Genomic DNA, 12,602 nt, shown 5'->3' on the forward strand with positions numbered 1-12,602 from the left:
GCTACATAGAGAATTTATGTAAGGATGTCGAACGGAGCGCTGGCTGCTCCAGGCCCGGCCCAGTGATTCGGCTGTCTTGTTTTGCTCCGTGGGACGAACCTGTTTCTTAATTTTTGTTAAAATCAGTCGAAGGGGAGACTGGGGCGGGAGCTTGTGACTTTGCAGATAAAAGGGAGATGAGTTGACACTCTAAAAAAGACTGCCATAACAGGCAGATCACAGCCACTGGGCCCATCACCTCCTGGCAAATAGAAGGGGAAGAAATGGAGGCAGTGAGAGATTTTACTTTCTTGGGCTCCATGATCACTGCAGATAGTGACAGCAGCCACGAAATTAGAAGACGCCTGCTTCTTGGGAGAAAAGCAATGACAAACCTAGACAGCATCTTAAAAAATAGAGACATCACCTTGCCAACAAAGGTCTGTATAGTTAAAGCTATGGTTTTCCCAGTAGTGATGTATGGAAGTGAGAGCTGGACCATCAAGAAGGCTGATCGCGGAAGAATTGATGCTTTTGAATTATGGTGCTGGAGGACTCCTGAGAGTCCCATGGACTGCAAGAAGATCAAACCTCTCCATTCTGAAGAAAATCAGCCCTGAGTGCTCACTGGAAGGACAGATCGTGAAGCTGAGGCTCCAATACCTCATGAGAGGAGAAGACTCCCTGGAAAAGACCCTGATGCTGGGAAAGACGGAGGGCACAAGGAGAAGGGGACGACAGAGGATGAGATGGTTGGACAGTGTTCTCGAAGCTACCAGCATGAGTTTGACCAAACTGCGGGAGGCAGTGGAGGACAGGAGTGCCTGGCGTGCTCTGGTCCATGGGGTCACGAAAAGCCGGACACGACTAAACAACAACAACAGGCAGAAATGCCACAGCACTGTTTCTTCATGATGGGGTGGTGCCACTATTCTTGTTTGTGATCCAAACTTTAATGGCAAACTAACAGCACCCATGCATTTTTTTAAACTATTGTGTATTTTGTTTTCTACAGGACACTGCTTTCAAAACACTGGCATAAATGGAACCTGTAAGACACACTTGTTTTTCCTTGCCATGGGGCATTTCAAAAATGCCTTTTTAAAAAAAGTCATCTTAAGCTCATTTCTTTTGGGAAGGAGCAAGCATGCATGTTTCAAAGCATTGTCACCAAAGGGAGTTTCTAGGCCTGCCTGCTTCTGATTTTTACACCAGTGCCTGTATATTTTCTCTTAACTCGTGTCGAAAATCCACTATTTATGACCCAGAATCTGAATAATCAAATCAGGAGGCCCTTGGGCAACTCGTTGCTGGATGAGGTGGAGTTTTCTTCCATCATCTTAACTGTAAAAGGTAGTTTTAGCTGTGTTCAATGAAGCCTATTTGTAAGAACATAGTTGTAGGGTGCCAAATCTCAATTTATCTATGCCAACCCTCCAGGAACTGCCAAAGGGAAAAAATTAAAACCAAGCAATACAAATATGAACAGGGGCATGGAAATAAAAAGACTTTTCATGTACTGAGATCCTAGAGAGGTTTAATACCGTATTTTTTGCACCATAACACTCACTTTTTTCCTCCTAGAAAGTAAGGGGAAATGTCTGTGCGTGTTATGGAAGAAATGCCTACGGGTGGCATGCCTACGGATTTTCCTCCTCTAAAAACGACGTGCGTGTTATGGTCGGGTGCGTGTTATAGAGCGAAAAATACGGTACTTTAGTATGTCCATTTCTGTTTTCCAAATGGAAACGGGGGGGGGGGGGGGGGAGGCCTTTAGTGTTGACTGAAGCTCAGCTTTGAGATGCTTTGTAATATAACTGCTTGTAATATAACCTGCCATTTATAGGTTAAGGTAAGCAGTACAATCCATAATACAACAGCCTTTCCCAAGCTGGTGTCCTCCAGATGTTTTTGGATTACAACTCCCTTCAACCCCAGCCAGTGTGACCAGTGATCATAGAGAATTGGATGCCCTCATATGGAGGGTTATCAGGGTTTTAACACACACTTTGCACGCCTCTGACATTCAAGCTTGGTTCTGGTGCTGAGCTCCAGAACTGTTCTTCACTCTGTAACTACCAACCCTCATCAAGGTAAGTAGCATTTAAATTCATATCAAAATCGAACACAAGACATTTGATTACTAGAACACTGTGATACATGAGAGAAAAGGATCACCTTCATTATTCTTCCAGACATCCAACATTCTTTCAAAACATCCCACACATGTTGTGGCTATAGTAAAAATATCACACATCTCTCTCTGGGATGCAAGTTGCATTCCTAATGGTGGTACTGGGGGGCAATTTATGTTTTCTGGTACTTGTCTGTATGTAGGTAACTACTAAATCATTTGTAACAGGTTACATAGCACAAAATTATTGAATATCCTAGTGCAAAACCTGGGGACTATCAAGGGTGCTCAATTTTACATTTGTAAAGCAAACTCTGGAAGTGCCTAACTATCTGCTGAGAAAAATACATTTATGCTACAGATTTTGAAATGAAGCAGCTTGGTTTCTCTGGTGGGTCTGCGGCAGAACCTACAATAAATCTAGGAAGTGTCTATACAGCTCTTTGCTCCTAATTCTGTAGACAAAACTGTGCCTAAGGTTAGTATTCTTTAAAAGGTTCTGCACCAAGATAACCCAAATTATGACTTAATGTGGGAACTTGTGCATATTATGCAATATTCTTCATTTTTTGTTGTTGCTATTTTTGTTTTAAACTGTTCAGTGTAATTCTCCTGTTCTGCTCATCATGGTGAGGGGGTAAGGAGAAGATGATGTGGGGGTATTATAAACCCACAAGAGAAGATAGACAGGCATGCACTAGCTGCTTGGGTCAAACTAGAACAGAATATTAAACTAGCACGGTCAAGTGATAGAATGGTAAACGCATGTTCGATTTTAGGAAGACTTCCAGGAATCATCAGCCAGCACTAGATTTTTGGCACCTGTTCCAAGCTTAACCAGTTTTTCTCCCCCCTCTGCCAAACCCACACACACTTTATTTGTTATAACTTTTATTCAGGCTTTGAAACATTAAAATACAAATCAATTTTAAAATAACTTAATCACTGGAAATGCAAACTGTACACTGTGCAAACGCTACATATTGCAAAGAGCAGCAGCTTAACTAGGAGCATCCCGTGTAAAGGCATTGCAGACTTTCCACTGAAGGTCAGGCAAGGTAGTTTGTGACCAACCCAGCTTGCATAAGGCCAGATATTTTATCCTTCTCCCCAGCAGCAGTTTCCATTTAAGGCAGTTCAGCGTTTACAACAACAAAAAATAGTAATTTGAGTCCTTTCAAATCCCTCCCACCAGAAACCAGGTATCATGCTTTTGCCCTGTTTTCTACTGCAGAGACACTGGTAGGCCATAGGCTATCGGGGCAGCACCAATCATATATTTGAGTCTGGGGGCATGGCGGGACTGTATGACGTATTGGAGGAATGGAGCTCCTGAACCTGCCTTGAGCCAGTTCTTCAGAAGTGCTTCCATGTAGCGATCGATATCTCGGTCAGTCACATCCCAGAGGTTACCCAGCACTAGGGGACTAGGGGTTGAGGGAGAAGGAGAGATCGATCACATGTACAGGTCATTAAAAATATCTAAATCCTGTTTATATAATAGGTGTCCAAACAAAGCATGAAACTTCTCGCTTCCACAGAAAGCACTGGATAATGACTAGGGGAAATTATGCCATGGGCTTCATTGCCCCAGGCAAAATTTCTTTCAGGGTCAAAGCTAGCACTCAACAACCCATTTTCTCTTTCCTCTATTCCTTTCTCTCTCTCCAACAGTTAGGCTGGAAAAAAATTCTTCTGGGGATGGAGAGCACAAGGTTCTGGGGAAGATCTAAAAGGCATGGTAGGCCACCACAGGCTCACAGACTAGGGGTCCCCACCTGTGGTCTAGGGCCAGAGCTGGGGAACCTGTTGCCATTCAAATATTGCTCAACTACAGCTTCCATCAGCCCAAGCCAGAATGGCTTATTGTCAGGAATGTCGACGGCTGCAGTCCAGTAACATCAGGAGGACCTCAGGTTCCTTCTTTACCACTGGTCTAGGACCAGAAGCATAGAGCCATTTGGGCTCCATGGGCCAGATCCTTATCAAGATCTGCCTCCTGGGCAGAATTTGACAGGTGGGTGGAGTCCCCTCAAGAGGCAAGGATTGCTGACTCGTTTTTTAAAGAGAGGCAGGGCCAGCAAAGGATGCGGTAACTTACCAGCCTGCCATGAGGAACCGGAGGACAGCACCAGTTCCCTCCAGGTTGCCCTGCACTGCTAGGACAGCACTGCTGCAGCCGAAAAGAAGAGCCACGGCCCTGCAGTCCACTCTCAGGATGGTGTCCACAAAACGGGCACCAGCACCATGCCCAGCATAGCTACAGGAAGGAAAGAACCACAATAAAGTAAAATGACACACAAGCCCACTTGGACCAGAAGCATAACTTGATTACCCTTGGGGTCCCTTTCCAACTCTGTGATTATTTGATCTCGCACAAGAAGAGCAAAGAGCAAAACAGAGAATACTGCCCAGGCGTCATGTCAATACAGACACAAAATGAGTTGGTCTTACCTCAACAGTTATGAGTTAAATTTGTCAATTGCCCCCAAGCAGCATGCTTTCCTGTCCCCCAATTAAATCAAGGCACCAGCCTTCTCCATCACAGGCTTAGGCAGCACTACATGATGTATGTACTCACATATAGAGATCGCGTTCTTCAAGAGCCGACGGCACTTGGTCTGCACTGGGACTCTCTCCTACCACTCCTGTCCATCCAGGCTCACTACCAAGCAATTGCGGGAGGTGGGGGTGGTGGAAAGAAACATTAGACAGTAAGAAGTTAGTAAGAAGGGCACTTTGTCTAGCACCAGGGGTAGGGCAGCAGATTGGGCTACAGTTCTCACAATACCTAGCCATTATGCTGTGTTGAGCTGATGGGAGTTGGAGCCACCAACAAAATCTGAATAGCTACAGATTCCCATCCTTGGTCAAGCAGACTTTGTAGATTCCAGAGGAACCCAAATCAGCCTGCTGGTAACCTGTGCGGGGAAATCCGGCTTCCAAAAGACCTCTGCGTGACTTGTGCACGCATGCAGATAATTAATTACCTCTGAAACCAGTCTTTGAACATTTTCTCCGTCCCAGGAAGGTTTGTGTGTGGATTCAAGACATAAAAGGTGTTGCTGCTGTTGACACCGCGGTTTAGGATAGTCTCTTCCTGATACTGTTAAAAGCAGATCAGAAAAACAGCTTTATTAGATGGGATAAAGGCAGAGGTTTTGGTACAGGGAAGAGATTTCAGCCCGCAAAGGTTTTTGCTAGATGTAGCCTTGGTACAATGAGTGTGTCATCTCCAGGGCCAGAAAGGGGGGGTGGGGCATTGAGAAGAAGAGTGAAAGTGTAAGAAGTGGCTTCTAGCGGGCAATGCCAGGCTGATTGCTCCTTCCCATGACTAGCAACAACTTGAAGTCACCCCGTTAAATCTGCAAGCTGACTTAACCCAAAACACAGAACTAAGCTTCCAAAAGGTGCTAAACTGAAATCTATTAGGAAAAAACACAAGCACACAGCCTTGCTTGAATCTAGTCAGCTCAATGTCTCATTCAGAATCTGGGGCAAGGGGGCAAGGGATCTTGGATCGAAGCTCAGTTCATCCACCAGCACACGTCTCTCCTCACTTCCTCTAAAGCTTGCAACCTATGAAAATTAAAACCACACACAGTGCCCCAGAGACAGCTAGGATCCCTTTGTAGGGCACTTGGGCAAATTGAGCCAAGCTTCATTACACAGAGGAAGCAAAAGCAGCCTAATGTCACCTCTTACCTCATTTCACAGGTCTTTTAAATAAAGGTCTTTCCTAGCCGTTACTAAATATCCTTTTCGCCATTCACCAAGAAGGCAGACATGGAGCCTCGTGCACGGAAAAGCTGCGCTACTTAACAAGACTAATGTTGCCATAGCTATTCAATCCATCTTTAAAAAGGCATAGGATAAAGACTATGTCTGGATCATGCCTTTGTACCTTCTAGCAGGGCAGGGGAGTTCTTTATACCTTTTTTGTAAGAGAATAGCTGAGCAGGAACCGCAGAGATGGTAACCGGGTCACGGAATGGTTTTTCAAGCATGGCATGTTTTCCCAGGGAAGCTTTTGCAGGTGCTGGGGGGGAAACGATCAGAAATTAAGCCTTGCTCTCCCCTCCGTACAAGAGGGGACTGCTGGGCTCCTTCAGTGGAGTAACTTCAGTCTGTGTGACGGAGGTTGGGGGACATAATTCAAGCCCATTAAGGGAAGCCAAGGATGTCTTATCACCTTCCAACACCTGGCAGGCTGCTTCTGACCTGGTCCGCCAGGAAAAGGAAAGCAATGAGCTGAACCCTCAAATGTTGCTGTTGAACGAGCATTTGGGGAGTGATGTTGGGTAGCACAGAAGGTGCGACCGCACCCAACAGACTCCAATTCCCATATAATAAGAGGTGTTGTGTTTCTGATTCTCCCAGGAAAGGTACCCAAGGAGAAGGGACTGTGCAAGGTTGAAGGCTATCTGCTCACCTGTCATAACTAATGGGGAAATGGCCTTCACTTACTTTATCCAGCACAAGGACCAAGTGGCCACTCGATGCCTGACCAGTACGGGATCCCAGTTTGTCCACTGCCTCCTGCAGACAGTTCTGGGCTCTCTCGGGCTGAGCGGGGTTGAGCCCCTGTGCCAAGCACTGTACATGTTGTGGGGCCAAAAGATGCGAGCCAGTCAGCATGGCCTGGTGGAGGAGAGCAAAAGTTAAGATGCAAGGCCATTTTGGACACCCACAACCCCAGTGAAGTGCTGCTATCTGTCACCACAACCATTTGCGCAATTCTTAACTCATTATTTGCTTGCTTACAAGCACTTTTAAATCACTTAATATTTTAAAAGACAGATTACAAATAAGAGGGTTTTAAATCTCCAAAAGCGGTATGCTGAAATATACATGTAAGCTGTAAAACAGCATCGTAATTTACTGTTAGTTTAAATGGTAGGGGAAAGATATAGTGGCTAATGTGCCACATGAGTAAAGATTAAATGCACCTGATATTTTTTTGCTGAGTTTACAGGGAGGGGTACATGGCATAAGCCAGCCAGATGGGTGGGGTTAAATCAATAAAATAAAAAATACATACATACTGTACATGCTGAGAGAGAGATTGGTTACAGAAGAATTCTCCCTTAATATTATAATAAGAGGTCACCATGCAAAGCTATTGGAAGTAATTTAATAGCCATCAGCACAAATATTTCTGCTTTGCAGATACAACAGTTCTCCTTCTCTTCCCAGCTATGCACTGTTCTGGGGGTTATTCTGACACCCCAGAGCCAATTTAGTGGGAGAGGTGAGAAAACCCAGGTGTACAAGCAAGTCCTTGCATGGGGCTTCCGCTCTCATGACTTGTTGGGCAAATCACACCTGATGTTTGCAACAGAACCAGAAGGACCCATTTTAAAAAAGAAACCAATAAAAAACCAAAGCATTTCACACAATGTGTAACTTACAAAATTCACTGCAGCAGTAAGAGAGACGACAGCCACTAGCTTTGAAAACAATCATGGGGATTAGAAATACTCATAGGAGCATGAGTATATCAACAGCAAAGAAGAACCTCCATGGTCTGTAACAGTGTACCTCTGCACACCAGAAGCTGGGGGCAAAGTCATCACCTCCATGCTTTGCTTCTGGGAAGCATCTGGCTTGCAAGCTGGACCTTTGGGTGCAATCGAGCTCACCAGTTGCTATTTCTGACTGCTAAAAGACTCCTGGGCTCCTCACCTTGAGCAGTGCCAAATCCACTTCCTCACAGCCGCACTCCCTGAGACGTGCCTGAAGGTGGGAGGCTTCTTCTGCTAAGTTTTGGTCCTCAAAGGCTGGCAGCAGGGCACCCTTCCAGCAGCTCAGGACATGCGTCTCCAGCGACTCGGTCAAATCCTGCGGAGTGAAGAAACCGTGAGTCCCGCAGAACCTGTCACTCAGTTGCAAGCCAATGGAGGACAAGGAGAATTGGCTCCCAGTACGTTTCTGAGCACAATTCAAAGTGTTGGTGCTGACCTTTAAAGCCCTAAATGGCCTCGGGCCAGTATACCTGAAGGAGCGTCTCCAGCCCTATCGTTCAGCCCGGACACAGAGGTCCAGTTCCGAGGGCCTTCTGGCGGTTCTCTCACTGCAATAAGTGAGGTTACAGGGAACCAGGCAGAGGGCCTTCTTGGTGGTGGCGCCCTCCCATCAGATGTCAAGGAAATAAACAACTATCTGACTTTTAGAAGACATCTGAAGGCAGCCCTATTTAGGGAAGTTTTTAATGTTTGATCTTTTATCGTGTTTTTAATATTCTGTTGGGAGCCGCCCAGAGTGGCTGGGGAAACAATGAGAGCAATGAGGTTTGGGAACAGAAGGTCCTTCCCCATCCCAGTTGTGCCTTGTGCTCCCCACTTTTAGTTGGTTAGTGGTGGCAGCAGTGGTGGGACCCCCACCCCCGGTCACCCAGGCCCATTCTTTTGCCTACAGTCACAGGTGCCAGGCGTGTAAGTAAGCACAACCCCTCTTATCCTTTGCTAGACTTTAGCCACCTCTTCTCTGCTGCTGGAAGTCAAAGGGCTCAGCCTTCTGGCAGATTTGGGGCAATGCCAAAGACCACGGAGACCTCACCTTCATCCTCTTGTCCAGGGCAACCCTGCCATTCCACCAGTCCTTCCTGTCCGTGAGGTTGGAGATCTCTTTCTGTTTCTGTAGGATGGCATCAAGTTCACCAAGGGCTGCACTTACAGGGACCTGAAAAACAAAGGGGCATGATGGAAAAAGCTGGCCCCTCCAACCAGGAAGCTGCCAATGCAAATTTTACTTCCTTACCTTGGCGTGCATGGTCTGTATCTGGATGGTCACTGGGGGGGCATCTTTCTCCAGCCGTGTCAGCAAGAGGACGTCCCCAATAGTTCCTGGCTGGATGCTCACCAGGGTTAATATACACACAGTTACCCCTGTGGTGGAGACAGCAATGCCCCCCAATTTTAAAGAGAAGAGCTGCACATAGGGTGGTTAAAGCAACACTTATTTGCTGGAGCGTAACAGGAGGCATAAATGTGCCATCAAGTCCCAAACTGCGAGCACAGAAGCTCCTGTGTTTCTTAAGACACAGCACATCCTCATCCTACACAACACCCTTTAAAACTAAACACATTTCTAGTCCTTGTTTTGAGAAATAAGTATAAATGAGGGGGTCTCTGTTGGCAGTTCAGGATCCACAGATGGCCAAAGAAAGAATTCTGGACAACTCTACACTCCCTGCTCCATTCCCAAATAAGTGAAAATAGTTCCCGTCACCCAAATCCCGCTCATTACCTAATGCAACATGCCCAGCATGAACTACAGAAATCCAGGCTAAATTTAAGTACGGCACTACAGCTCTTTTAATTAAATCATCAATGTTCCAAATCCTATCTTGAGTGCACAATTTTTTGTTTTTAATTCTAGACCAGGGGTAGGCAACCTAAGGCCCAGGGGCCGGATGCGGCCCAATTGCCTTCTCAATCAGGCCCGTGGACGGTCCAGGAAACAGCATGTTTTGACATGAGTAGAATGTGTGCTTTTATTTAAAACACATCTCTGGGTTATTTGTGGGGCATAGGAATTGGTTCATTTCCCCCCCTCAAAATATGGTCCAGCCCACCACATGGTCTGAGGGATGGTGGACTGGCCCACGGCTGTAAAAGGTTGCTGACCCCTGTTCTAGACCATGGTATTGCAAAAACTGCCAGCTCGTTAAAGATTTATGCTGCAGCAATAAGACTCACAACCTTTTCTGCTATAGGAACACAGATGCCACCACCCTTTTGAACAGGGAGCAAGTACCGCCTGCTCTCCCCCACTGAAGTCATGTCATATACCAGAAGGGATTTGTTGCAGCTGTTCTCTGAAGTTCTCCGTCTCCAACTTTGTTGGGCTGGGGCAGCTGAATTCAAAGAGGTTCTGTAACTCAGAGAGGTGCTGGAAGGGAGAATCAGTTTTTCCTTCTTGCAGGCTAAGTGCTTCCAACTGCTTTAAGGTGCTGGCCACAGATACCTTTTTCATTTTGCTAAGAGTCAAACAAGAGGCATGGGGTCATTAGGACATCAGCTTTCAAAGGATGTGCAACAGAAAGCATGAGGCAAGCAAGAAGTAATTTCATTTCAGATCCTAATAGACACTTCACACACACCAACATTCTGGCAGCAGCATAAACAAAACCCCATGTTAAGATTCACAGTGACATCCAAGCAGATTTTGCTTTCTACCAGCATGGATTTTAAATACGCTTGAAAAACTTTAAATGGTTGGAAAAGGCATTTGTAATAGGGACGTTCTGGGGAAATGCGTTCAGATTCACTCCCTTGTATAGATCTGATAGACTGATACAGACCCCAATCTTTAAGACAATTTTACATTTTTACAATTTTAACACTGCATCTCTGCATGATTCTTTGCTCTGACTTTGCCTGCTTTAGATGAGCTCCTCAGGGAGAGACAATTCTGCTGCATCAAGAGCTGACTCATCTTTCATTCACTGTAAAGCAACATCTGGAAGAGGCTTTACCTCCCACGAGGCTTGCTCAGATCTACTGAGAGTGGATAATTTTTCTCTCTCACACACACTTCCAAGTAAACCTACACAAGGCTATGTTTTCCACACTTACATACAGTATACACCACTTCCCCTTTCCCCCCCCCCCCAAATATGAGCTCTTACTGGAGCTTCTTGTAAATGACGGTCAGTATCTGATGACGAAAAGTTACAGAGACCGACTCAGAAACCAGGTAGGCAGTAGCAATGGGGTCTCGGCTCCCAGTGCACAGTGCCATGAGCCGGCAGAGATGGCTGTAGAGGGCACCCGGAGGGTAATGTCCAATTGCATAGAAGGCAGCTTGCAGGGAGTCATAGACAGAGTCCATGGACAAGGAGTCTACAACAGAGAGAAAAACCTGAATTAAATGAAAAACTGGACATTTATGTTTATTCTGTGAACTGAACAGCATGATTCCAGAATAACAAATTTTAAGAACTGTTGCAAATTTATAAAATTTATTTAATTTTGTTAAATTTGTATTCCACTCTTCCCCATGGCTCAGTATCATTAATATCAGTAGCAAGGAATCTTAATTAGACCTGTCAGGTCCCTGGATTTGGCCTGTGCTAGGCCACTTCGAGCAAACCACATTTGCCTGATGCCCTATGGCATTAGGCACAGAGATCTGATATCTGTGATCTGAACGCTAAGGTTGGAGGGTAGGGGGTTCTCTTATCTCCGATCTTTGTGCTCTTTTCTCACAGCGCTAAGATTACAGATAAGCCTCTGCTGCTGTCTTTAGAGGTTCACTTCCAATCTTATTGCTCAGATGACATCAGGTGATTGACAAGTGGGTGGTCCCACCACACCTGTCAAAAATGGTCCACAGGGGGCAGGCCAGTTTTGGATCCACTCTCTGGCCTGTTCCAGTTTCCCACAGCTGGTGTATATGGTTCTTCACTCTCCACATTTTATCCTCACAGACTTAAAACATTGTTGCCCAAGGTCACGCCGTGAGCTTTACGGCCAAGTGGGAATTCCAACCCTAGTCCTGGGTCCTGTAACCAGGAGACCACAGTGGCTCTCAATAAACTTATTCCCTAGTAAGCATCTATTAAATTATATCTTGAAGGCCAGGTTTTTAGACTTGGGAAAAGTAGGGACAGGGTGTCACCATGAGCTGATTGGGTCATTTGAAGTATGCCCCCCCCTCAATCTCCACATCTGCAGAATGGGAATAAATTATATTGACCAACCCTTGAACAGCTATTTTAAAGATTACTGCAGCAACAGATGCAAAATGCTTTAAATCCCTGGCCCTAGGACACTGCTTACAATGTGAACTACACAAAACCCCAGTGAGGCCACAGCATTTGTCACTGAGGGATGAATTCAAGAGTCAGAGACTTTGGCTTCTGTTTAGCTGAAAGACCCAAGTTTCTAGTCCCCAGCACTGCAAAGGTAGGCTTAAACCTTGGGAACGTCTGAAGCCTGAAAGGCTCAGTAATTTTTTGTGAGAGGGAGAAAACACATTCAGTGCCTTCCTTCCTCAAAGCTAGTAGAGTAAGGAACATCTAAGGTATTTTTGTGTATGTTTTCAGAACCCACCTTATTTTTGTGATTGCAAGTTGCTCTAAGCTGTTTTTAATACTGTGTTTTAATGCTGTAACCTGCCCTGGGACGTTAGGCTGCCTCACAAAGTGGGAATCGTGGCTTAAAAAAGGGAGCTGAGGAGCAGAGCGGAGAGGCTCATGTTTCTTACTGGCAGGTGCATCCAGCGAAGCAGCAAGCGGGTGCAAGTTGAAAGGGTCCTCTGAACCTCTCTTCTCTGTAGCCGGGAAAGCCTCCTGCAAGTCAATGCTGGCATCACGCCGGAGAACCTCTTGGTCCTCTTCTGTGTCATTCAGCCGACGGATAGGCCGCCTCCTGCGTTCTGCAGTGAGAAGTAGGAATGCCAACGTGTCAATGCCAGCTGCAAAACAGCCTCTATAATCAGGGGTGTGGCTTGGGTGCAATTTCGCATGGCACCCTGTTGGGCA

The 12,602-nt window shown here is 45.9% G+C and overlaps 1 protein-coding gene across 3 annotated transcripts in view; it reads right to left on the reverse strand.

The window, feature by feature from the left end:
* Window positions 1-2,987: 2,987 nt before the first annotated feature.
* Window positions 2,988-12,602, reverse strand: part of ESPL1 (extra spindle pole bodies like 1, separase) — a 38,941-nt gene continuing 29,326 nt past the window's right edge. For all 3 annotated transcript variants that reach the window (XM_083489768.1, XM_083489769.1, XM_083489767.1), the window contains exons 20-31: window positions 12,326-12,496; window positions 10,746-10,959; window positions 9,907-10,094; window positions 8,873-9,000; window positions 8,672-8,794; window positions 7,799-7,954; window positions 6,581-6,754; window positions 6,048-6,152; window positions 5,104-5,219; window positions 4,695-4,778; window positions 4,215-4,373; window positions 2,988-3,540 (exon numbers count right to left, since the gene is read on the reverse strand). In XM_083489768.1, coding sequence (XP_083345894.1) covers window positions 3,339-3,540; window positions 4,215-4,373; window positions 4,695-4,778; window positions 5,104-5,219; window positions 6,048-6,152; window positions 6,581-6,754; window positions 7,799-7,954; window positions 8,672-8,794; window positions 8,873-9,000; window positions 9,907-10,094; window positions 10,746-10,959; window positions 12,326-12,496 — 1,820 coding nt within the window. In that variant the 3' untranslated portion in view covers window positions 2,988-3,338. The remainder of the gene's footprint in view (window positions 3,541-4,214; window positions 4,374-4,694; window positions 4,779-5,103; window positions 5,220-6,047; window positions 6,153-6,580; window positions 6,755-7,798; window positions 7,955-8,671; window positions 8,795-8,872; window positions 9,001-9,906; window positions 10,095-10,745; window positions 10,960-12,325; window positions 12,497-12,602) is intronic.

This window comes from Podarcis liolepis (genome assembly GCF_965112155.1).
Source record: "Podarcis liolepis genome assembly, chromosome: 2".
NCBI lineage: Eukaryota > Metazoa > Chordata > Lepidosauria > Squamata > Lacertidae > Podarcis > Podarcis liolepis.